Source organism: Petaurus breviceps, unplaced genomic scaffold, assembly GCF_028583685.1.
Source record: "Petaurus breviceps papuanus isolate PSGF00001 unplaced genomic scaffold, PetGlider_PUasm1.0 178, whole genome shotgun sequence".
Taxonomy (NCBI): domain Eukaryota; kingdom Metazoa; phylum Chordata; class Mammalia; order Diprotodontia; family Petauridae; genus Petaurus; species Petaurus breviceps.
In genome coordinates, this window is record NW_027185777.1 from 1555390 (window position 1) to 1582689 (window position 27300).

At 37.1% G+C, this 27300-nt stretch overlaps 1 protein-coding gene across 3 annotated transcripts in view; it reads right to left on the minus strand.

Annotated features, from left to right (window-relative positions):
- ANKIB1 (ankyrin repeat and IBR domain containing 1) overlaps window positions 1–27300 on the minus strand; it is a 149450-nt gene that overhangs the window by 98802 nt on the left and 23348 nt on the right. For 2 of the 3 annotated variants that reach the window (XM_069086162.1, XM_069086160.1), the window contains exon 2: window positions 5202–5471. In XM_069086162.1, the coding sequence (XP_068942263.1) occupies window positions 5202–5389 (188 nt within the window). In that variant the 5' untranslated portion in view covers window positions 5390–5471. Of the gene's footprint in view, window positions 1–5201; window positions 5472–25386; window positions 25408–27300 lie in introns of those variants that run through there. The other variant, XM_069086161.1, reaches the window with a different exon arrangement.

Consider the following 27300-nt stretch of genomic DNA (forward strand, 5'->3'; position numbering starts at 1 on the left):
GGAAAATAACAATACATTGGGGAAAGAATGATGCATTTTTTTTCTTTTGCTTTTTGGAGGGGGGAAGGCAGGGCAATTGGGGTTAAGTGACTTGCCCAAGGTCACACAGCTAGTAAGTGTTAAGTGTCCGAGGCTGGATATGAACTCAGGTCCTCTGACTACAGGGCTGGTGCTCTATTCACTGTACCACCTCGCCGCCCCAGAATGATACATTCTTCAAGAAAAAGGTATGCATTCAAGGAAGAATGAGTTGATGGCTGATATGCAACAGCCACTATATTCTGGACTAGATGGAACATTTTGATACTGGATGAAAATTGAAACGGGTTGTTGAATGAAAGTGTTAAAGGAACAACCTACAATTGGCAAGGGAGAATGAAAGCAGGACAAGGAGTATGATGACTCTCTCTTTAGGACCGGTGACTCATGAAGAATAGGTGGAGGTATGGCAGATAGAGAGGAGGGACAGAGATAATGTCACACAAAGTAAAAGCTCTAAGACAACAGGAACTGTTTCCTTTTTGTCTCCATAGCCCCACTGCCTAGCACAAAGTAGATATTTAATAAATGCTTTTTGATTGAATATTCATTTTAATGAGGAAACAAACAAATGTATACTTTCCTGTATATTATTCAGCTAAATTTACCATGGTAGCTGGTTATTTTTCTTTTGTTTTTACCTTTTGGAGGGCAATTGGGGTTAAGTGACTTGCCCAAGGTCACACGGCTAGTTTTTGTGTCAAGTGTCTGAGGCCATATTAGAACTTGGGTCCTCCTGACTTCAGGGCCGGTGCTCTATTCACTGGGCCACCTAGCCGCCCCCATGGTAGCTGGTTATAATCAAAGCAATGTGCTCTAACACAGAATTCTGGCAATCAAATGTGGATAAGTGAGAACCCATAAATTAGCCATCATTCAAAGCCTGGCTTATTATCATTACTTGCAAAATCAGGACCTGGGGAAAGAGGGGGAGAAGTAGAAGAGCAGATATATCTACAGTTTCATAATGTAGACAAATATATTAACAATGAAAAAAGAAGTGAAACTTAAGAAAAGATAAATTAATAAACATTTATTAAACACCCACTTTCTATGTGCCAGGGCAGGCCCTATCTACTAGCTTCCCCTGGAGCCCAAGGAACATTGCTAACACCAAGCCACCAGCTAGGCATAAGACTTCTTCCATCTTAGATTCCCACAGTCATCCTTACCTCTTAACTGGTAACTTCTGCCTGCTGTGTGATGAGCTTCCTGGGATCTCCTAGGACATAAAATCACCCGCCAACCTGGAAGACAAGCTTGAGGGAGGACCTACAACAGTTTGAGCTCATGCCTCCCTTAATAGACTTCTCTCTAACAAGCATCTTAGGCCCCCTTCTCTTTCTCCCCTAGGTTATGTCACTTGGTGATCTCAATCAATTCTCCTTGCCTCAACTCTCACCTCTACACAGATGACTCTTAGATCTCCATCTTGAGTCCTAAACGCTCCTGAATTGCAGGCCTCCATCATCAGATATCTGTCAGCTCAAATCCAATAGGTACAAAACAAACTCACTGTCTATCCTCTCAAACTCTGCCTTCTTCCAAGCTTTTCCATTACTGCCAAGGGCATTACCTCCTCCCGGCCAAGAAGCCTAACACACAGACCTGAAACTCACATATCATCCTACATAGCCAACCAGGTGCCAAATATTCTTTCTAATGTCACAATTCTTTAATCTGTCCCTTTTTTCCACTCACAAAGCAACACTGATGAGGTAACATATGTAGTAAGGGTCTCTGCAAAAATGAAAGCAAATTCCAGTTGTTACAGCCTTCTTACTGGCCTCACCACCACTCCAATCCACTGTCTGCTCAGCTGCCAAGGAGATTTTTCTCAGTTGTAGATCTGACTATGACAACTGTGACAACTGCTCCCTTTAACTGTGACTTTAGTATCACAGCCCAGGATCAAACACAAAATCTTGTTTGGCCTCTGTTTTTTGTAATCTGACCCCTTCCTGCCTTTCAGGTCTCTTTACATGTACTCTATGATCCAGCTAGCTACCTTGGTCCACAGGCAGTCCCCTATGCAAGACATTCCATCTCCTGTCCTGATGGCTTGGTAACTGCCCCAGGTCTAGAATGCTCTGCTTCTTCCTTTTTCCTTTCTAGGCTAAGTCTGCTTAAGTGCCACAGTTGACCTCTTTACATAGCCATTCCTTCCACCCCACCCCTGCTGCTAATGCATTCCTCTCTGCACAGGCTACCTTCTACCTTACTCTGTGTATGTCTTCAGAAAGTTTTGTTTTTAAGGAAAATATAATCACTAATAACACATTAAGCTTTTAACTGATCTCCGCTGAGAGTTAGGAGAGTTTCAAGTGGAACAGAAAACATTATTCTTAAATTAGAAGAATTTACAACCTGGTTATGGTTAAAGATAGAATCACCATGCACGAATCCATGAGATGAAAAACAGTATATAATAAAATGTCACAGGTGCTGTAAGTACAACAGGAGATGAAAGGAAGCGGCCCGGAGAGGAACAGTGCATGGAGGGGTCACTGAAAAGGTATAATTAAACTAAATAACCAAATAAGATAGAAAGATTAAGATAAGTAGCCAAAGAGGAGAGAAAACATTTCAGAATGCAGGGTTAACATTAGCAAAGGAAGAGAGGCTGGCATTACCATGCTTTGGAATGGAGAGCTGATGAGGGAAAACCTGTAAAGCTTGAAAGGATAAACTGGGCCAGATCATGAAAGGACTTAGTGTTATAGGCAACAGGTACTTCATCAGGAAGGTGACTGAGTAAGTTAGGTTAGTCTGGAGTGTATTAAGTATAGAAAGAAGTAACTGAAAATTCTGCAGCAATTTAGACCTAAAGCTGCCGAAGGAATCCAGTCTTGGATAAGAACAGGACTGGTAGTAATGGGAAGATTGAAGACAAGATGCATCTAAGAAACAATTTAAAAATTTAACTGAATGGACTCAGGAACAGCTTGGATAAAAAGAGTGAAAGAGAGATTACCATAGAAGATGATTACAAAGTTTTCTGGATTTGGTTACCAAAAGAATGGAGGTGTCATTGGCACAATGTTTTTATGTCTGCACTTAAAGGTAATAAGAAGTCTCATTTATGGGACCTATAAATCACTGTGTCTTACATTAAGGTTCTGTTTTTTACAGTGATCTATTCTCATTAGCAATAATATGACATTTGTAATTTACCACTTATATAGCAGAAAAACTATGTCAAAAAGTGGTACTAATACTTAGGATAAAGTCCAAAAGAGTGGCCAGGCCTATGTACAAAAGAAATTCCCGATGGATATAATATAGTTTTTAAAACACTGAGACATCAACTTGCAAGGTGATTCAATTCCCAAAATATTTATTAAACACCTACTCATTGCTAAGAACCATGCTAGGTACTGGGTACAAAGGAAAATGAAATGGGGTCCTGCCCATAAAGACCTATTGTTCTACCATTCTAAAGAAGGGAAGGTAACAAAAGAATGGAAAAGATAACTCATCAAGCATTATATGAGAAGGATAACTCAAAAGGAACATAACTATGAACTCAAGCTTGCTTTCTCATCTCGAAAATATCTTTACAAAAATACTTTACATGTGAATCAGGAACACTGAAAGTATGATAATATAAGGCACAGGATTTCACAGGTGATTTTCTAACATTGTAGGCACACAACTAAGTTATGGAGAAAAAGATCCGAATGTATTTACTGATTTTAAATGCTTGTGCAACATACTTTACATTCTAGAGAAAAAAAAAGATTTCAAGTCATACCATGACATGACGATGAATGAACAGCCCATTAAATCAGTCTATAAATATGTACAAATTGGGACATGTTCTACAGACGGGCCCCCAAATAAGCAGAGGTTATGTTGCAATTTGTACAATGTCAAAAATACTTCAGACAATCCCAAACTCTTTAACAGTCACATAACCTCACCAGGAGAATAATGATATTAATAATGGATTAATTTATCTATATTATATAATTAATATAAAATAATTTATATTAATAATTCCAGAAGAACTCGGAAGAATGTAAGTTCTTCTTAAGTTGCTTTGAGTACCTTACAAGTAACTCAAAGGGTTAATGGAAAGCTCCAAGGTAGAGGGGAAGTGGTTGCAGCAGTCACCAGGCACAGGCAAGACCTGTTCCACACAGTGAGCGGGTCATGCAACAAACAGGAGAGACAATAAATGAACCATATGAGATTCTACAGTGCAGATCAAAGACTTTTGATCTTGTTAATGTCATGGCCTCTTCTACAACTGTGATGAGGCCTAGAAACCCCTCCCAGAATGATGTTTTAAATGCAAACAAAATACAAAACGAAATACATAAAATTGCAAAGGAAATCAATTAGAAATTGCTGTAAAATCATTAAGAAAAAAATTATATGGACCCCAGGTTAAAATCTCATACCCCAGATATTGAAAAATTTATAGTAAGCATTTAATAAAAAACACAGCCAAAAATTATTTTAAAAAAAATAAGCCACAGGAGAATAATAATAAAATTGGTGGATTGAATATCAACACTGGTGAGATAATGGATCCTTCAAAGTACCATTGTAAAACTGATGCAAATATTTTTATTTTTCAATGCCTTTTCAATAGCTAAGTCTCAGTCTCTTTTTTAGAATTAAAACATTCTGAATTTCAAAGGTTTGTATTATGGGAAATGAAATTCTTACTAAATATCTAACAAAAATTTGGGATCGCTTCTTCCCCTTCCCTCCCCGACTCTTTACAAAAGTATTTGACATAATTTAAAGATACTATTAAATAAATATATATAAAATAACTTGATTCCCTAATATATAAATGTTTTGGTAGGAATGTTGGGTGTAGGAACTCACTCCTTCCTCCATCTGTTATCACAAAATATAACTATCTACAGCTTAGTAAGTAATTCCTGGTAATTTAGAGGCTCACAAAGATGAAATGACCAAGTCTCACAGATGGTAATTATCAGTGGCAGAATTTGAACCCATACCTTCCTGATTCCAAGTCCAATAACCTAATCACTACACCATAATGCTTCTACATGATAATTGAAATATTCTAGGAAAAAAATATTATCAATTAATGCAATATAGATGACTTCTCAGAAGACACAGCACAAAATATGTCTCTGGTGTGTGTGTCTACAGCCAAGTAGACCTGCAATAGCACTCACCCTAATATTCGGTTCATTCCATGTCTAGCAGCGTAGTGTAATGGAGTATTGTGCTGGTAAGGCTCCCCATAAGACATATTTGGATCAAGGGATTCTTTTAGTTGAGGGTTGCTTTCATATATTTGGTAGGCCAAGTTTTCATCTCCATTTATAAGCGCTTTGCGGAATTTGGTGGTTGTATTTCCCATGTTGTTACCCTGGTAGCTAGTGGCACCTCTTCCCTTTCCCCTTCAGCCACTTCTTGAGTGCTTTTGCAACATGCTTCACATTCTAAAGAAGAAGAAAAAGATTTCAAATTAGGTTGCAAAATCATATTCATGAAGCGGCTTTTCTTTAAAAAATATCACATTAAGAAACTAACTTTAGCTTTAAAAAATACAAGAGGAAGAAAACTAGGTTAAAAATTTTTATTTAAATAGAAAATTCACTAAAATATTTAATGGTGCACAAATTAACTTTCTGTTAAACTGTAACATCGTTCCATGCCCACACTGTTTAAAAACTATGCACAGGCTTTGTACTTTGTCCTTTCAAATGAACTTTAAAATAGAAGTTTTCCAACTTGTCTCTTTGTTGAGTCAAGGAAAATCTGGTTGGACACCACTGTAACTCATCTGCCAACTGCACATGGACACAACTCATGCTGCAGAGTGGACAACTTGATAGAGCTGAAATCACTGGAAATTTTCCTTATATTATATATTATTATAGGATTGAACCTTAATGCTCAATCTTAAAAAGAAACGAAAAAAGGAGAAGAGGTATTTAAATATATGTGATACCACTCAATACAATGGGTAAATGAGATACTTGAGAAAATCAATAGAGCAATTTAGAAAATCTTTATTTTAGTACAGAGCCAGGAAGGTAGGGTACCTAAGTGGTGCAATGCAATGGATAGAGTGCTGGGCTTAGAGTCAGCAGGACCTGAGTTCAAACCCAGGCCCAGGTGCTTACTAGCTGTGTGACCCTGGGCAAATCAATTAACCTGTTTGCTTCAGTTTCCTCAACTGTAAAAATGGGAGCCCTGGAGAAGGAAATGGCAAACCGCTTCAATGTCTTTGCCAAGAGAGCCCCATAAAAATGAGATGATGAAGAATCAGACACAACGAAACAACTTAGCAATTATAGGAAGCTCTCTACTACTTAAGACCTTGAATAATTAACAGAAAGCTAGAAGTCAAATCAAATTTCTTTAATTACTAATCATAAGAGTAGGTTTAACACTGGTGAACAACTGGACAAAGGTAAAATACAAAAATGACCAACAGTAAACTCTTGTAATATGTGAAATAAGCAAAATCATTGAATTAAAACCATTGAATTTTATGGGTGGACCACTGGTTATGACATATAGTGTGTTTCACGTCAAAAACTAAAGAGACAAAGGGTCGGGAAATTGGGGAAAAGCTAGATAAGACAGAAAGAGTAACTAGAATAAAGATTAAGGCCAAAGTTAAAAGTTAAGAAGGAATAACTAGATAGGAAATAAGATCAGCATGAAAATGAATGGATTCTGAAGGTCAAGTAAAAAGAAGTGGCTAAGATAAGCACTTGATTCTAAAATGGTGATGGTCCCAGTTCAAGAACTAGTTTTCACAATCTGCTGCACTTATTTATGCATAGCCTGTGTGAGTTCATCCTAGCCCTGGACTTTCAGAGGCCAGATAGCTCTGCATACTGCCACCTTCATTATTCTCCAAGGAAACAGCTATCTCTAAGTCATAGCAGACATCTTATATGTTGTCAAGTGTGGTCTCCGATACACTCTAGAAATCTCCTCTAAACCATCCCAAACAAGATTCATTTTCCCTCTGCTTGTATACCTCAAGAGAGGGAGCACTTACTACTTACAAAGGCAGCACCTTTCACTTTTGAAAAGTTAGGGAAGTTGAGCAGAAATCTCTTTAATTTTCACTCACTGGTCCTGGTTCTGTTGCCTGAAACTGTAGATGAAGATGGTTATCATGTCCCAGGCTACATTAACTTAATTCTTCTAAGTATCTTTCACATGAGAGACCATAGTGTTGTAATGATGAACTCTGAGTCCGAAGGCCCAGATTAAATTTCTTTTCATATATTTACCAGCTAGCTATTGGAGATGGCACGTCACTTACATCTATTTCTTAATCTATAAAATGGGAAAAATAATGCCTACATTTCTACCTCATTTGATTATTGTCAGCTAAGTAGTTTGTAAACCTTAAAAAGACTCACATACACACCGAGGTATTGTTTAATAATAACACATATTAATTTCTAGCCCCTTGATTAATCTGGTCAACAGAACTCCTTCCTATGAGTTCCAAAGTTATCTGAAAGCAACTTTATTTTCAATGCTGACCATATATTTCTCACAGGAAACTGTTAAAAGGGGGTATTCCAGAGTATCTGTGGAATATTTAGTATTTCAGTATCTCAAATACATGACCTACTTGTCTTATAACTTGTGGCTACAGAGCTCTCCTCTCAGTTTTCTACAAATGATTTGGGAGCAGTCCATGACAGAAACAAAGGGGAACTTGACTCAGGGTAAGCTAAATTATCTGTCTTGAGAATTTTAGGCACAAGAGTGCTACACTACATAAAATATAGGTTTGATCTTATGCTCTTTGTAAACTTTGGAGCCTCCCTATTATCTCCAGGATCAATATAAAATCTTTTGTTTGACTTCTAACACCCATCACACCCTACCTCGTTCCTACCTTTGCAGTTGCCTTTCATCTTACACTCCCTCCCACGGATTCTGTGATGCTGTAACTGGTCTCCTTGTGTCTTCCTAAATATGACACTCTATCTCCCCAACACGAGCATTTCATTGGCTGTCTCCCATGCCTCGAATTCTCCCCTTCATTTCCTTGGCTTCCTTAGTCTTAGTGTCTTCCCTCTGAGATGACCCCCACGTTGCCGGATCGTGCACATATAAATATAACCTTCAGTCACTTGCGCGCTTCTCTTCCCCACTTGGCTGTGCGCGGGATCCCTGAGAGCAGACGCTATTTTTCTGTCCTTCTTTGTATCCTCCGTGCTTAGTATAGTGCCTGGCACATTGGCAGCACTTAATAAATATTAGCCGAGTATTATTACAGGCTTCAATCACTTAATAAGCATTTAGGTGCTTAATATCTACCAGACAGGGGTTACACACGAGGGTCACAGACAACCCATTCCCTCAAGAAGCTAGCATTTTCTTGAAGGATACAATGTAGATAGAGCTTTACTGAACAAGAAGTGGGAGAAACCCCAATGATGATCTAGTGCAACCGCCACACCTTACACATGAGGAAACTGGGCATCAGGGAAATTACGTGATTTGCTTCACTCTGCTGTTCCCCTTCCTACGCTCTGCAATACAACTTAACTGGGCTTATTGGCTCTTCACGACGACTCTCCCTCTTCTATGTCTAGGCCTTCTCACAGCACATCCCCTACATCTGTAACATGCTCTCTCACTTCACTTCCACATCACAGAATCTCCAACCCCTTAAACAGAGAGTTCAAGTGTTACCTTCTGCATGTACTCTGCTGACCTTCACTCCTGCCACTCTTCTTAGTGTATTAACTTTGTTTTAGTGGGTGGCTACAGAGCTCTCCTGCTGTCTCCAATGCTCTGGCATGAGGAGAGCTTGTGCAAAGGAAAGAGGCAGGAGATGCTGGGTTAGACAGTCAAAAGGTCAGTTTGACTCAAGAAAGGGATGCTGGAACCAGACTGAGAAAGGTTTGAAGTGGGATTTTGTATTTTTATCATGGCGTTAATGGGGAATCTTCGAATCCTGAGCTGAGGAATGACAGGGTTATATTATTTTTCACTAGAAAGACTTCTACCAGTCAGTTGGCACTTTAAAGATTGCTTTTTAAACATTTGAAAGCATTAAGAGTTTTTGGACCTACCTACAGCAAATATTATATTTTGTGTATAATGAATTACTAGAATAATTTAATTTCACTTTTAAGCAACAGATGCAGCCTTGTGTTTGCAAATCACATTTTTTACTCACATAGATTGTCCCTGACATTATATACCTCATTAGAAAAGTTACCCAAACATAATTAAAAAAAAAAAACTCACATAACACCCTATTTGATAATGTAGTGTAATTTTTTTCGGGTATAATTAGAGTTAGATAATCTTTAGAATCTTAAGAAAACAATGACAATATTTTAATCTTGCTTTACACTGGGATGAAGCCTTGCATGGGAGGGATAGAACAAGTGCTTTCTCATCTCTTTCACCTTAAAAAACTGAGATTATTTATCCTACAAAGCATATTAGTAAATAAAGTCCTGATTTCACAATCACCTTTCTATTCCTCGTAGATCCCAAATACTTTTTTCTAAACTTGCCAGGTATATTCTCCCATTTTTTATAGTTGCAACTGTGATTTACTGAAATGATGCCTCTTCAAATCATAAAGTTCTAAGTTAGACTAGATAAAGTATTCACTAAGGTGGGTGAAGAAAAGTAGGCTATCTAGAGATGCATAAAAGCAGTACATGTTACTCCTCTATGCTTAAGGTATAAACTATGTAAAAGTATCCAGGCAAGAAAGCAGTATCCCCAAAGAACTCTAGAAATGTTTATTGTTATCTCTAATTATTATCTATTTAAAAGTGACTTCTTTAGTTTTAGCTTCAAGTTTCCTATTCCCAGTTCTCTTAACAGTTAGTGGTCCAGACACACACTTCATTGCCTTACTACTACAGAGGAGGAACAAGTTAATCAGAATTACATAATCACATAAAGTTAAAAGCGAAAAAAAAAGAGGTACCTTAGAGATACATCTAATTTGAATTTCTCAATTACAGGTTAGTAAACTAAGGCCCAAAGAGATAAGTTCAGATAGTCCAATAGTTCCAACTTCAGTTTCTTTCTTTCAATGGCAAGATTTCTTTGGAAAGCTGTAAGTAATCTCTAATTTATCTTTTCTTAAAATATTCAAATAGGTCTGTGATTTCACAGGTATGAATACTCCTTCCAAGGACACAAACAGCAACTCATCCAGGCTTGTCTATCCTGGTTCCTCTGGTCCAAGTCTTTCCCTAAGATTCCTACCACAGCAAATCTAACTAACACTCTGGAGACTTTCTTCAATTGATGGCAATGCCGGCAGTATATCAATGGTGTATGTGGACTATCCTTTGGTTATGAATTATTCTTGGGATCAAATGAGATGATATATGTAAAGCATTTTGCAAACCTTCATAGACCACAGAAACAGGCTTGCTACCATTAATAATATGATAAAAAAAAAAACCCCCACAAACCATTTCTTTAATGACAGCTTTTAAACGGATTCTCCTTTATAATTAGAAGTTTGTTATAAGCTTTAGCTTGCTCACACCCACCAAGCACTTATCCAATGCCCCTCTGGGTGATACTCAACTTAAATTCTTGGAGAGTGTTCAGTGATTCATATTTACAAAGCAAAAAGGACACTAAAATGAAAATATGGGCATTTGTTTCAGGTAGGTATTTGTGGTCATTAAAATCATTTTGTAACTTCTAATTTTATTGCTCAATCCTGGGCCCAACTCATTGTTTATTTGAGCATCTGTCCATACATACTAATGGATAAACTTCATATTATCAGTTGTCCATTGAACTACATATCAATCTGGACAGTAGCATTCTACTGTTTTTACCGTTGTTTGTTCTTCGTCTTCAAAGAGAACCAACGACGTTATGGGGTGATGGTTTGACTTGTGCATGAATTAGATTTAAGTAAAGCAGAGTTGCACAAAGTTGTCTGCCTCACTCTCTTCCAAAGTCATGGAAGTCCAGTGGCAAGACAAGAGACATGACAACTGGTGATGGTGTGGGATGCAATGAATGACCTTTGGGTCCTCGAAGTCTGACCAAGCTCTCTCTTCACATTCTACTCACTGAAGGGTCTGTGGCTCATTGGTCACCTTCAACCTAGTTTAACCCGTTTGCCAAGAGTTTATTGGGGGTGTGGCTACTGCTCATGCTCCAGTTTCTTGGAGGCACAGGTGAGAGCTGGGTAAATCAGGTGGACACCAAAGATGGAAAGCAGCCCTCACACCAGAAGTGCTAGTCCTCCTGAACACCCATACACCCCACTATCTACTGCATAGTAAAATTTATGTATGCCATTCTCTTCTGAGTAGTTATGGAACTCATTCAGGAGACTCAACAATATTCCAAAGTTTGATGCAATCAGTACAATGCTATCTTAAAAAAAAACCAAAAAAACATCTGGAGGACCTCTCACTTTTTATAGCTAAGGGTTATCACTGACTTTTATTGTCATGGAAACCTTTAGCAGTCTGGTGAAGCATATGCGGCCCTCCTCAGAATCATGTTCTTAAATAACTGGAGCAAATATTACATTCAGCTAGACATTAGTGGGGGAAAATGTTTTTTTTCCCCCATACAAGTTTAGAGACCCCTGAAATCTATACACAGACCTCTTAAGTATTAAGAACCCCTTATCTATAGAGAAACTGTCCCTTGACCTGATTGTTTCTGCTACTGTATCTCTCAAGAGATTGTGTATAACTGCTAAGTACATGGCAGGAAGCTTATTCAAACAGCCTTTAAGAACTATTTTGCAACAGTTCAAATTGAACCCAATGCATTTTCATAACTGACAAATTATAAGTATAAAGGGAACTTAAAATTATTTCCCATCCTTCAGTGGTCACTTGCTAGTTCCCTTCTAATGACCTCATTTATCAAGGATGCCCTCACTGCATATGTTTGTTGCTGTTACTGTTATCATTGGCAGTAACTGGGGTTAAGTGATTTGCCCAGGGTCACGGGGCTAGTGCCGGAGGCCAGGATTCGATTCGGGTGCTCCCGACTCCAGGGCAGTGCTTTGTTCACCGTGCCACAGAGCTGCCATTATGTGTATATTATTCTTAAAATCAATATGTAAGTGGAAAATTAGGAATATGAGGCAGTAGTTATTGTTCATCCTTCAGATACCTTGACTTGATCACTCAATGTCCTCAAAATTGCATTCCTTCCAACAAAGACTTGTAAGCCATACAAATTCTATGTTGTGTAGGGAGGAAATAATCTTGCCTGAAGCCAACACAAATCTCCTTTTCGTCATTTCATTTGTAGAAAATCATAGTGCTACTCATATATTTCTGTTGTCACTTAACTTTTTTGCAGTTACTATCAACATTCAAATGTATGCACTATTAGAAGAACTATCAAAGGAATTGTAAATCCATAAATCACTGAGATGAGGAGTTCTTAAACTTTGTGATCTACAGACTCCTTGTATACTCATAAAAATCACTGACAATTCTACAAAAGAGATTTTGTTTATGTGGGCTATGTAAATATTTGCCATATTCAAAATTAAATTATCCGAATGTTATGTAAAAATGGTTTTGACTTTGCAGAACCCAAAAGTGTTCCTGGAACATGCTTTTGAGAAATGTTGATTTAGATAATAAATTGTACTTCACCTATAACAGAAACAACCCGAAACACAAAGTAACTAGAATCTATTTTTAGGCTATATTCAGAGATAGCAATCTCCAGAGAAAGGATGAAATGACCTGAGGTTTGAACAGATTCAGAATGTTTCTAGAGAAGATAGGTAAAGAATAAATAGCTTGAAGTCAAACTGAGAAAAAAGAAAAAGACAATGAAAAATAAAAGGACTGAAAAAAAAGGAGAGGGGAAACTGAGGAAGAAAACAGAGAAGGAGAGACAAATGAAAAAGAGAGAAAAGTCAAAACATTCTAGGGTATTTTAGCAACAGATGAGACACAGGTGCATCATCATCTTGGCTATATTATTGTAAACCATTCTAGCATCTATTTTTCAGAAGAGCTGCAAAATTAAGCAAAAACATGGAAGGGAGTTATGCTAATGCTACTGTAAAAGAGAAAAAAGATAAATTTAATACATTTAGAAAAGGGTGAAAATTGGATTGTTTTAGCTGAGGAAAACAAGTTGACTTTTCCAAGTTTCAGGTTTGCAGGTTCCAATTCTGGATACTGGGAGGAAATTGGAATACTAGAAAAACAACAACAAAATCAAGCAAACAAATTCTGCTTCTAAGCTAGGCCATATTCAGTGAATACTGAAAGTGAAACAGCAGATGACATTTTTATATGACTGAATTTGGAGGACCTAGCTTTGGCTTACTGAAAAAATACAAGTGAAATATTTTTAAATACAATGATCAAGGCATCTATCAATATTTCATGAAAAATGAATTTGGTTTTATACAGTTTCCCATGGGAAAAAAACAACAACAATGTATTCAGTGAAAAAATCAGTCTGATAACCATGAAGTTACATAAAAAACTTTCCAGATTTTTTATATGTAATATTAAACACAATCTAAATCCTCAACTACTTAGCAATTATAAAGCTAGTACTGGGTCTATTTTGGCAATGCTTGCATACGCAGGATAGGCTACAAAGCTCATGTGACACAACAAAGTCTGTGATAACTGGAAAATAAAAGCCTTTAAAAGATTTTTAAAAGATTTTCCTAAAAAGCAGAAAGCAAAATTTATGGATAAAGAATTTGAACCACTAGTTGGATAATTTTTTTATTATCTTAAGGTATATTTTAGAAACCAGTTTACCTGGCAAGTGCAAAATGATTCCAACAGTAGCAAATTACAGAAATCATCTTCAGTATGCATAATTTGTATTACAGAAGAGATTTCATGACAAGTTTTCTCACGCATGTAAGCACTATGTAGTACAGGATCTTCCATCTCATCTTGGCACAATATTGTGTACTTTAACTATCTTTTATTATCTCAACAGCAAACTCTTCCGATACTTCAAATACACCGGTGTTCCCTGACTCCATTTATTGCTACTCTACCCAAATCAAGGAAGCCTTAAGAAAACTACCTCCTAATATCTCATTATCATAAAATACATGGTCTGCTCTCTAATCTGATGCTTCTGTTGCCTCACCACCATTCATAAATTTATCCCTTCTCACTCATTCCCACACACTGAATTTGCCCTTCCATTCTTACTAGTATTTCCACTCAATTGTTCTTTCCACTTCACCCACTCTTGACTTCACTGGATTTTCTACAAATTACAATAATTTACTTGTATGCTGCCCAAAATGGCTTAGAGAGAAATACAAAATGAGGCAGATTTAGCTTATAAAAATCCATGCTATTCAAAATTCAAAATTGGGGGCAGCTAGGTGGCGCAGCAAATAGAGCACTGGCCCTGGAGTCAGGAGAACCTGAGTTCAAATCTGACCTCAGACAGTTAACACTTACTAGCCATTTGACCTTGAGCAAGTCACTTAACCCCAAATGCCCCTCCAAAAAGCGAAAAAACAAAAATCAAAACTGTTCTTTGATGCTATACTAGTAATCTTTATGTCACTTATGTACTTCCAACCTTTCCCCCCACATTAGTCTAAGCCACCTTTCTCTGTTTAAACACCAGATACCCTAATTCCTTATTCTCACTCTCACAAGATAAATTTCTCTCCTACTCCTCTGGTCTTGGTTCTAAAACCTCACTACACCATGAACTTCTCAAGGGCAGAGAACTTATCTATTTCCCCTTGAATCTAGTACAGTGGGTGGCACATATGGCAAGCACTTAATATATATTTATGAAATAAATGGTTCTTCAATAAGAAGAATGAGGTTCTGGGACTTGTTAATAAGGAGCGGCAGATTTGGGATTCTAACCTGTCTTCTAACTCCCTAGTCTAGCACTTTTCCCATTCTATCATCTTGTTTTCCTAATCACACTGTCTCCACACCCATCATCTAATCTTTCTAGTCTCAGATGAAAGGTGCCCTCTCTAATGTCAAAGTCAATCTGTGTGTTCTTAATCATTATAATTCACACCCTGACTCCAAGTTTAGCATAATATCCTCTCCGCCAAGCCTTCCTATTTCTTAGGAGGGCCTTGATCCCCGTTATCCTTTCTGTCCAAACTTGTCTTTTTTCCTCATTCAACAAATTCCACCTATCACCTCCTTATCTTTGTACAGGCTGTCTCTGACGCATGGAACACCATTCCCTGCTTACCTCCACCTCTAGCTTCTTTCCAAGCTGAGCTCAAATGCTCCCTCCTACATGGGACCTTCCCATGTCCTCTAGGTGCTAGGCCCTTCCCCACCCTAAATTACCTTGTATTTACTCCATATTTTATTTCTACTCTGTGAACATGTCCTTGCATCCTCCCCAATGGAAGCTCATTAAGAGCAGGGACTTTCAATTTTGTCTTTGCACCCCCAGTTTTTAAAACTCAGTTGGCACTTAACAATGGTTGTTGATTTAATTCATCTTTTATCTCCACTGGCTTTCCCCTTTTAATCTTCAAACATGCCCAGAGCTCCCTTATCCTAAAAGAACAAAGAGAACCATCTTACCTGACCCTGCTGCTCTGCCTACTGCTCAGTATTTCTCTTTCTTTTCCATTTTTAAACTTATCTGAAAGATCTCCTTCCTATTATCTAGTTTCTGTAGTTTGGGCTCTAGCTTTCCATCACTGCACTGAAATAGCTCTCTCTAACATCACCAATGACCAAAAATCTTTCATCAGTCCTCAGCATCTTTGCATTTGATATTATTACTCTCTTAAAAACTCTCCAACCTGAATTCCCCCCTTTACCAGGATCCCGATGGTTGGTTAACAGAATAACTATTCTCCCAGTCACCAAATTAAGTAATCACAGGATCATGGGATCATAGATTTAGAACTGAGAAGACCTTATTTTACAGGCTATTTTATCCAACTCCCTCATTTTACAGATAAAGAACTTAAGGGCTGAAGTCACACAGGGTAACACACAGCTACAACTCAAAACTAGATGCTGTACTCTGAATTCAAACCCAGCAATTCACTGGAAAGGCCTGATTTTTCTGACTCCTTAAATCTTCATATTCAATCAGCAAACAATTCCTATTGATTTTTTTCTTCAAGTCTTTGATTTTCTTCGTTCCCATGGAACTACCCATACCTACATCTTTTATACTGCACATCTGAAATTACCTCCCAGCAAGCTTTCCTGGTTTCAGTCTTTCCCCTTCAATTTATCATGCATACAAGTAAAAGGTAAAGCTTCTTAAATCATCAGATTTATGATGTCATTCCTAGGTTTATCAGGAAATATGATGATGCTGTAAGATAGCCATATTTATTAAAGCAACTGGTTATATGGAGTTCAATTGCCAAGATCCTCAAAATACAACAAAATTATTTGACAGAACAGGTTCCAGAAGTCAGTAGGTAAAGAATTTATCTCACTGTCCAGTTAGAGATTAAATTCCCTTGAGGAAACCTAGCCATACGTATCTTGGATGGTTATAGATATGGTCAGGAGTCCCACACAAACACTAAGGAAAATTTGTCCTTTCCCCTTGCCCCATACTTTGCAGTAGCTGTCCAGACATGGAAGATGAGTGCAAGTATCTCTAAGTCAGGGATATCTGCTTTCCTATTTATTTCTCCCCTAAGATCTAATGGGAATCCTAGCATTAGGGGCACTTTATAACAACCAGATGATTTTAAAGGAAGAGACTTGCTTCCATGTAGCATGTGCTTACCTAAAATGGGGAAGGAACAGCACACAAGTGATTATTTCAAGGGTAAATAATTTTGTGTCTCAGAAGATAGAATCATAGGATTTAGAGCTAAAGGAACTTAGACCATGTAATCCAATTTCTTCATTTTACAGAAAAGGAAACTGATACCCAGAAAATGAAGTTACTTACCCAGGCTGTTCATTAAAGCCAAATTCTGTTAATTTTGCCATTTTACTAGACTATACCACAGTGAAGAATATAGCCTGGACAGCAGGTTCTGAAATAGCTCTTCTGGGAGCTTGTTCATGTTATCAAAAGCACATACTCTTTACTCACTTCATTCTTCCTTGGAATGTCTTGCAGAGCCTCATAACTTCTTTGTTCAAAAATTTATAATACAACACTATAATAAGAGTCCAAAGTTGCCATCCTTAAAGTTACTGCGTTTAGTTATCAACAAGGAATTCGAGCACTTATGTCCCAGGAGCTGTCAGTCAATAAGAGATCTTTACAAAGTAAGCAGTGAGGACAAGATACTATTAGGCACAATGAGGGATAAAAAAAATTTTTGCCTCAGCTCTCACATAGCTTAAAACTCTAGCTGACAAAGCATATGATAACCATCATGCCACACGTGATAACGGTCAGGAGTTGCATGAAGTGCAGCTTGTTTTATTTTGTGTGTCCTTTTTTCAACCCAATTAGAATGTCCATTCCTTGGAGACAGAGGTTATACATACTTTCTTTAGAGAGTGGATAGAGTCTTGGGTACCTCACCTGTAAAATTTGAATGAGACCATCGGTAATATTTCCCACACAGGGTAGTTGTGGGTCTTGAATGTAATCCTATACACAAATTGCCTTGCAAAATTAGAAAATCTTATAAATATCATCTGGCCTTTCTTACTTCCATTTGGCTTCCTATACCTGTTTTGGCACATAGTAGATACTCAGAGAATACATGTTGATTGGTATAGTTGGAATTGTATTTAAAATATTAAGGACCTCTTGAAGAAAATTATGAATTGGTCTTATGTGAGCCAAACTATCTTTGGATGATGAAAAATTAGAAATCTAAAAAAAGTTACTTCATAAAAATACATCACAAAATGGTGAAGGATTCTCATTCATTAAAAAAAAAACAACTATTTTTTGACTTTCTGTAAGGCAATATGCTAAGTTATACAGCAGATAGAGGGGCAGAAGATATCTCTTATAGTTAAAATAATCTGGGAAGGCTTCCTGAAGGAAATAGGATTTGAGCTAGTCTTTAAAAGGCACCACAATGCAATGGCAAGGTAACTTGATTTGGAGTCACAGAACCCCCAGGCTTTCATTCCAGCTCTGCCAATCACCACTACCTACCTGACCTTGGCTAAGTCATCTCCATCAACTGGGCTTCCTCACCTGTGGAATGAGGGTGGCACATGAACAGACTGCTAGCAAAGTTATGTTAGAGAGCAATTTTGAATCCTGCCCAAAAGTCACTAAGCTGCATGACTTTTGATTTAGTGACACCTACCAGGCCTATGCCCCAAAGAGATGAAATAAAGGAGTCCTATACACAAAAGCACTTATAGCAGCTCTTTTTTTAAAGAGCTCAACTGAAAAGAACTGAAAACCAAAGGGGTGCCCATAGACTAGGGAATGGCTAAACAAGTTATGGCATATTTATGTTAAAGAATACTGCTGCATATAAAAATTGATGAAATAGTTTCAGAGAACCCTAGGAAGACTTGCATGAACTGATGTTAATAAAAACTAACAAAACCACAATATATACAATAACATTAAAAAGAAAAATAACTTTGAAAGAATTAAGAAGTCTGATCCAATGACCAACCATGATTCCACAGAACTAATGATGACACATGCTACCCACTGAGTTGAGGTAATTGAAACAAGATGAAGAATAAGACAAAAATTTTCAAGCAAGGCCAATGTAGAAATTTATTTTGCTATGCATTATTTGTGTAATGGGAATGGGAATCTGAAGATCTTCCCTGTCCCTTAATAGACCTGGGGGGAGTTTGAAGACCTCCCCTGGTTTGAAAGTAAACTCTGCCCCCTAATAGGCTGAATGTAATCACATAGAGCCTGTAATGGAGGGAATTTGCTTAAAGGTGCAGCAGAGCCAACAGAAAGCTTCCCTGCTGTGAAGATACACTCTGTTCCCTAATAAGGTGAATGTAATCACATGGAGCCTGTGGTGGGAGTTTTGCTGAAGGAAAGCAGAACCCACAGGAAGCTGGTTCAGAGCTAGCCAGACATTGGGAGAGAGAGAGGACACTCATTAAGGAGACAGAGAGGTTTGTAAGTAAATATTGGTCTTGTATTGGTTTGTGGGAAGACTGAAGGATGCTGTGGCTCTTAGCATCATTATGGCTTCTGCATATCTTTGGTACTATGATGGAATCGACTTACTGGTGTCTAAATAAATGTTTCAGTTCTGTTCTCTACCTGAAGAATCTGGTATATTTTGTGATCAAACATCATGCAATACTTAATAGTCATGGTCTTTATCATGGGCACTGTAAATATTGCATTGCCGCTACATTTTGTTACAAAGGTTTTTCCCCCCTTTGTTTTTCTCATCGGGATGACAGGACAAAACCAGAATTGGAGGAGAGACAGATGTAGGGCAAAGGCATAGGAGCACAGGAAGGTTTCAGTATGAAGTTTTAAATGGTAAACAGAAATATATTTAAATTAAATGTATTTAAGCCCAATGAAAACGAGGTCTTACTCAAACTGATTCAGGTGGAGGGCAGGAGTGTTAGGTGGGAGGGAAGATACAGTCAGACCTATGCTTTAAGGAAATCACTCTGGCAGGTGAGCGAAGCATGAATGGAAATGGGGAGAGACTTGAGATAGGGAGACCAACCAGGAAGTTACTGCAAAAGGATATAAAAAGATAGTGTCAGTGTCAGGAGAGAGAAGGGAAAACTAGGAAGGGTGCAAAGGTAGAATCCACAGGCCCTGGCAATGGACTGAATATGGGGGGGGGGTGGAGAAAATGAGGAGCCATGGGTGATACATGGGTAACTGAGAGGATGGTGGCACCCTCAACCATAACAGGGAAGGTCTTGGGGAAAGAGATCATGAGTTCAGTTTTAGACATGCTGAGTTTCAGGTATCTGACATCCAGTTCAAGATGACCAATAGGCAGCTGAGATGAAAAACTGGAGATCAGGGATTGGATATGTTTGCTTGGCATTTTTTCTTTGTTGTGGAGAGTTCATTATAAAGGAATACTGTTGAAATCACTGCGATATAAAGATGTGAATGAATTTTTATATCATTAGTGATGATGATAATGATGATGTAAGCACCTGTGAATTTCTATTCCATTTATTTACTACTTGTACTATGCTCAAGTGTAACTATTTATACTACACTCCTGGGGGAAGGGAGGAACACATTAAATTACTTAATTCTTTAAATTTATGTCCAGTTCCTTGAGAAAACCAAAAACTCTGAATGTTGCCTGGAAAGAGTGCTCAACTTGGAGGCAATGGATCCAAGTTTGAATTCTGACCACCATTTAACTACATATGAAAAGATTGGACTAGCTATCTAAGGTTCCTTTTAGGTCTAGATCTATGATCCTATGACTTCTTTGGATACCTAACATAAAGGGAAGGCCAATCAAGTGTTTAGGGATGATGTAATATATATATTAATACAGTCTAGAAAAATTTTCAGCACGTGCCTACACTGCATGGTTAACATAATTTAATCTATCTCTGAAGCTCCTGTGGTGTCCTGTTCCACTTAATAATGACCACAACCTCACGTTTTTGTAGTTATGGTGTATTGTTACAGCATTTTCCTCCTCATGACCTTATAAGGTGGGTGTGCCAGTATTGTTATCCTTATTTTAAAGGGAAATAAACTTTGGTTTAAAGAGACTAGACATCATGGCCACAGATGCAGTGTAAGAATTGAGACTCAAGCCCTCGTCTCCTGATGAAGTCGTCTTCTCCACTCCGCTAATGCTCTCCCTATTTATCTGCTTCCCCTAAGTTCCATCACTGAATCACACCAACACACTTCTATTTTATTAGAATTAATGTCTGAGATTTCTTAAAGACGTACTGCCCCGTATTTTAACTTACATAGAATGTCAAAACCAAGGATGGAAATTATTTATCTATGAAGTTCCTGTGAATAACAGGTGTTTTGTTTTGCTTAATCCTAAATCATGAATTCAAGAGACTAAGGATAAAATAGCTAACTCAGAAAAGTGACTTAGATGAAAAGGATTAACTTGATACACGTTAATAATACCTTTAGAAATGTAATGACAGGGTGGTTAGGTGGTGCAGTGAATGCAGCACTGGCCCTGGAGCCAGGAGGACCTGAGTTCAAATACAGCCTCAGACACAAAAACCTAGCCACGTGACCTTGGGCAAGTCATTTAACCCCAAATGCCTCTCCAAAAAAATAAAAGAAATGTGATGACAAATGGAAGAGATTCTACTAAGCAATCCTATAAAGTCAACAGTAAGGTAAGAACAGCTCTCTCCTCCCCATTCCAAATCTTAAAACTATTAAATTTTTTTTAGCCTATGCTATACTACCGTGTTTCCCCGATAATAAGACACTGTCTTATTAATTTTTTGGACAGAAAAACACCAGAAGGCTTATTTTCAGGGGAGGGCTTATTTTAATGAACACTGACAGCAATTTTAATAAACAGGTAAATGTGAACAATAAAATGTACCTTTATTCAATAAGCAAATCACTGGGGAAGAACAGGATGACGCGCTCACTGCTGCAGCTCTGATTGGATGCAGCTCGGAGCACAGCGCGTTTGGGGAGGGGGGTTGTGTGCATACAGAGGGTACCGTAATGTAGCGTGTAGCGCAGGGGATCACCTTCACTACAGTAGCAATCTCAATAGGGCTTATTTTCGGGGGAGGGCTTATTTTAGAGGAATCTTACACAGTAAGGGGAGGGCTTATTTTCGGGATAGGTCTTATTATTGGGGAAACACGGTATATATGCCTGCAATATATACATAAGTAAATGTCAAATGATACTATTGGATATTTTGCAAAACAACATAGCTTGAATGGAATAAGCATTGTAAGGAGGACTAATTTAAGTCACTCAACAACTACAGTGTATTTCTAAAGACTGCAATTCAGAAATTATTAAAAACTTGATTCTGAAGATTCTATGGCATAGAAATGCCCTCTGGCAGGCTTGTGCTTAAATTACCTCAGCTAATATAGATATGATACCAATCTTTTTTCTTCTTTTTAACATCACTACAGTCACTAGCCCAGCACCTGCTGACCACGCACAAGTTCCTCAAGGCCCCACGGGACCGTTTGCCCGCCTGGAAGGCAAGGACTCGGAGGCCTGGCTGTGTGTGGACTTCGGCAGTATGGTGATTCATTTGATGCTTCCAGGGACCCGAGAAAACTATGAATTGGAAAACTTATGGACTCTGGGCACTTATGATGATCAGTTAGCCCAGATCGCACCAGAATTGCTGCCTGAAGACTTCATCCTTGTATTTCCACCAGATGATGAGCCTTCGGCATTTTCTTCATTAGAGGCCGAGAGAAAATAAAGTAAGAGTTTGAAGCAAAACAAAAACAAACAAACAAAAACAATATCACATGCAAACTATGATTCTGTTATATCAAAAAGGGAACTTCTAGTTCTAGTCATGATTTTGTAGCTAAGTTTCAGAGAGGTGACTGAGACAGAGAAACAAGATTTTCCCAGGATCAGAGCTAGGTATGGAGTTGGGTGGGACTTCGACCTAAGTCTTTCTAATTCTGACACCCCTTATACTAAAATTGCTCCAACAGTAACAGATGAATTTCATGGGGATGAGGGGGAACAAAAACCCCTCTAATAGTATAAATGCACTGCAAAAGAAGAAAAACTAAACTATACAAAGAATTAAAAATCCATCAGTTTAATCACTGAAGGCAGATCTTTTTTGCTTCCATGCTAATCGCCCCAGGCCAAGCAAATACAAAAGGCAAATGAGTAAAGAAGTCCTTTGCTACAAGTGTGACCACAAAGTTTTAAAGCTCCACTTACTACATGGTATCTTATACTTAAATGAGAGATGAGAGAACTCTAAAGAGATTTCTTGAAACCTTTCTTCATGGATACCTATAGGACCCTTATAGACAAAAATATGAAGAACCTAAAGTTAACCTAGCAAACTACTTGCTTTCATCACTGAAAATTACATTTAAAGCTTAGACTTGTTTTATACTATTCTCAGCACCTCTGAAATTCATTCAAAATAAAAAGTGCTATTCAAGTATAAATAACATGGCCAGTTCAGCTGTCTCAGGAATAATAAATTATGTTGTTATTAAAGTACATTACATGTTTTGTAGTTAGATTTTTAAAACAACTCTGAGGACAGTGCTATAATTATTCAAAACTTAGGCTACAGAGAAGCTAATGAATTGACAAGAAACTCCTAAGTATCTAAGGCTAAATAAACCTTTAGGTCTTCTGGCCTCCATCTGCAGAACCTGGATAGATAACTACTAAGGAAGGAAACTTAGTTCTGGCTTCCTTTAAGAGGTAACTCAGATCCCACCTACTCAATACAAAGGCCTTTCCTGGTTATCCTCCTCCTTCCCCATTCCTCACCTTCCTCTAAGATTTATGCTGGATATATCTCCTATGTTCATAGTTGTGTGCATGTCACAGCCCCCATTAGAATGTGAACTTCTCGAGGGCAGGGCCTATGATGTGTTGGCTGTTCTGTTTCCTTTCTTTGTAACCCCAACACTTAGCACAGCACCTAGTAACACCAAATATATGCCTGTTGATGACTCTAATAATGATCTTATTTCTCTTGTGTACTCTATTCTCCCTTACACCTCTCTCATGACGGCAAAGGAGATTTCAATTATAAAACAAACAAAAAAAATTAAGCAATTGATTGCCTGCTTCTGATGAACTTTATTGGTGAAAAAATTCCAAAAAGGGAATGCAAAGTTGTTTATGATAATCAATTATTATGCCTTTCTACTTCTAATAATAAGTAACATTAATTTACCTGGTATAATGAATAAATTATGTGAATATTCCATATAAATGAATGTAAACTCATTAGGGAAATATTTTTTCATTATTATCTATAGCCCCAAAACCCAGAGAGAGGGGAAGGAAAAGAAAGAGAAAGAAAAGGAACAATAGAGGGAAGGAGAGGAAGGAAATAAATATTTAAGACTCTACTGTTCAATTCTCAAAACAACCCTAGGAAGTAGAGTTTCTATTATTATGCTCATTTTAAGGATAAAGAAACTGAGTTAATATGGATTAAGTGATGTCACATAACTAGTAAGTGTGTCTGAGGCTGCATTTGAACTTAGATGTGATGTTACTCTAGGTCTAAAGCTCTCTCCACTGTGTAACCCTGCCAGTAACAGTAACTAATGCTTCCTCAACTGAATGAATTAAGTAACCAAGACTTCTATCAAAAGAAATTTTGGCGAATTTTTTTCCTAAAATATCTTACATCATTTAACCTTTTACTGATGGAAAAGAGTAACAATGATACTTTGGAGGCTACTGTGGAATAGGCTTCCCCCCTTTGCCCCCCAACCTCTTCTAGTAAGGGATTCTACCCACCTCTGCTCTCAATTTCCTCTAGTTTATCTTATTACTTCTGTGGTTCCAGCTTCAAGGAAACCCATTCCTGCTGGCTATTTCTAATCTACTGTCATGTAACTTAAGGAGAAACCAGGTAACCAAGCTGATTAAATCACTAGGCTTCATTTTTACATTCAATTTTAAGGCTCCTTGGGACTGAGCTATGGACACTATACCATAAGCCTCTAAAGCTTTTTTTCAAATACTTAAAGTTCATTTTATCAAATGATATAATATGCATAAACAGTGCCTGGCACATAGTAGGCACGTAATGCCAATTCCCTTTCTCTCTTTTCTTGCTTTATTCTACAATCAAGGTTGCTCTATATAACTGAACACCAATACAGTAAGCTGCTATACAATTACTTGTTTGTTTTTTTAAACCATTATTTATAACAAATTAGGAAGAGGACACCAATTATTTACATATGAGTACATGCTGCAGCAAGAGTCATCCTTAAATTATTTCTCTTTGTGAAAAGAGTATAAAATCCAACCCAATCATATACTGTAATTTAAAAGTAGGCAAGTTAGAACTACTCCATATTTACTTCTAAACAGGAGAAAATTCTGTTAAGTTATACAGAGCTTTTACAATAATCCAAAGCCATGGTAACTTCTGGTATAAATATCTCCTTTTCCACCTCCACTATGTCATTAGAAAATTAAATACATGTGTTTATATATAATACATATGTAGTTTCTTTCATTGGTCAAAAGAGATTTTTAACTTTACTGTGAAGATGTTAGGTTACCATCAAACTAGTAATCTTTAAAGCATAGTAATTTAGCTCAATTTAAATAAACCTTTGTTTACTGAAATAAAGCAGCTGAAAATGAATACTTTAAAAAATACTGTCAAACAATTTTGGAACAGTTTCCTTTCAGGGAAATCTAATTTTATCTCAGAATTATCTGCCTATTCATGAGAATTCTGGAAATACCAATTTGGAGTCCATACTAATCCAAGGGAGAGGGAGGATGAAAAAAAAGAATCTTTATTTTTAAGCAAACTAATAATCTCACTTTTTTTTGAGGAAAGATGAACTTCAGGCAGAAGTTCATGATGATGCTGGGCTCTTTACATTGTCAACGATATATGAATACCCTAGGAAGAATAAGAAATACATGAGGATGACAGCATGAAACACAACTTCATGATATATAATCTATTTTTTGTAAAATGTTTTAGGGTGTACTAGTTAACTCAGGATAAAAGGTGAGAAGAACCCCTCAATGACATATCCATTATTATAAAGGATTGATGATAAAATATGAAGAAAGGTCCTAAAGGGTAATAAGATAGGTAGGAATGTAATGGATTAAGACAATAGTGAATGGCAAAACTTATGGGAAAATATACATTACTGGAATAACAGAACATTCAAAATATCAAGGTAAAGTATGTAATTATTCATTCATTCTATTTTAAAAAAACCAACTTGGCTATTACAATTAAAGACACAAAATAAATTTTCTAAAGACTAAAACATCTGGGCAGGTGTCCTTGAGAGCACCCAAGGTTACAAAGTAGTCATGAGCATTACCTGTTATATGGGGCAATCCTAAGAGTAAAAAAGGAACAAAAAACAAAGGAACTCTAGAGAGTTTATTTCTGAAGTCACAACCATTTAACCAACAATAAGGTACATGTGGAATATCAAAAGGGAAAGGGATGACTGGCTGATTTGCCTCTGATGTCACAATCCTATTAACAAAGCCTAGGGAAAGAATTTGAGCTGGGTCCAGTTCTTCTTTTCCTGACTATACCATTCAGCATACAGATTTCAATATAAATGTCACTGTTATTTGGCTAGTCAAATGCAAAATGGAACTATGTAATGGTACTTGTCCACATTTCTAGGAAAAGTACTGTAATGCCTCATTTAGCTGGCATCATGGAAAAGGAAATGTTTTATGTAAAAATTTTTTTAAGGTAACACATAATTCTTTAAAACATTAAAATTAAACAAATACATAACCATTTCTGAATACTATCTGTTCAAATGTAATAACAAATACTTCTCTTATCTCTTCTATCATAAAGAAGTAACATAAAAAGGAAGCAATGTGGTAAAGGAGAAAAGGATGCTGGTTTTAAGAAGCAGAGAAAACAGATCCAAATCTGAGCAAGTTCACCTCTCAGAGCCTCAGTTTCTGTATCTGTAAAACAGCCTCCAGAGTCTCTTTCAGCTTTAATCTAGACATACTTCACTTTAAACAACACTGAATAAACATACAGTCATAACCTTTTCTGTGTAAAAATGAATTTCTATGTACTGCATTTCTCTCCATTCCTTGATTCATCTCACTTTTATTAGAGTATATTGAACATAATTTAACATTTATTTATTGACTTATGCATCATAAGTATAAATTTATCAAGATAAGATTTAGAGGTCATTTAGTTCAATCATCTTACTTATGGGAGAGGAAATTGAGTCCTATAGAAATTAAATGAGTCACCCAAAGTCAAAATACTAAAGCTGGAATTCAAATGCAGGTTCTTGATATCAAATCTTGTACTCTCGACCATTTCCCCCAACCTACCCCAACCCATTATTTTTGGATTCAAAAATGAAAAGAGGAGAGAAGGCATAAATATAATGGAAATATTGAACTGATGAAAAGATTATATTCAAAATGGTGATTGGTAAATTAATTCTTTGGAATCCAAAATCTATTTCCCAACAAATGACCAAAAAAAAGTAGTTAGCTATTACAATCCACCCTCACCTACTTGACAAATAACAAAAGTGAAATATTGTTTTTTTATCTAAATGTTTAATGTGTTTGTTGAATGACAAAATTTTACATGCTTCTTAAAAATTACAATAAGCTTTCACATAAATTATCTCATTTAATTCTAAAAAACACTAAGTGAGACCATTACTTAACACCATACACCAAAATCAAGTCTAAATGGGTGCATGATCTAGG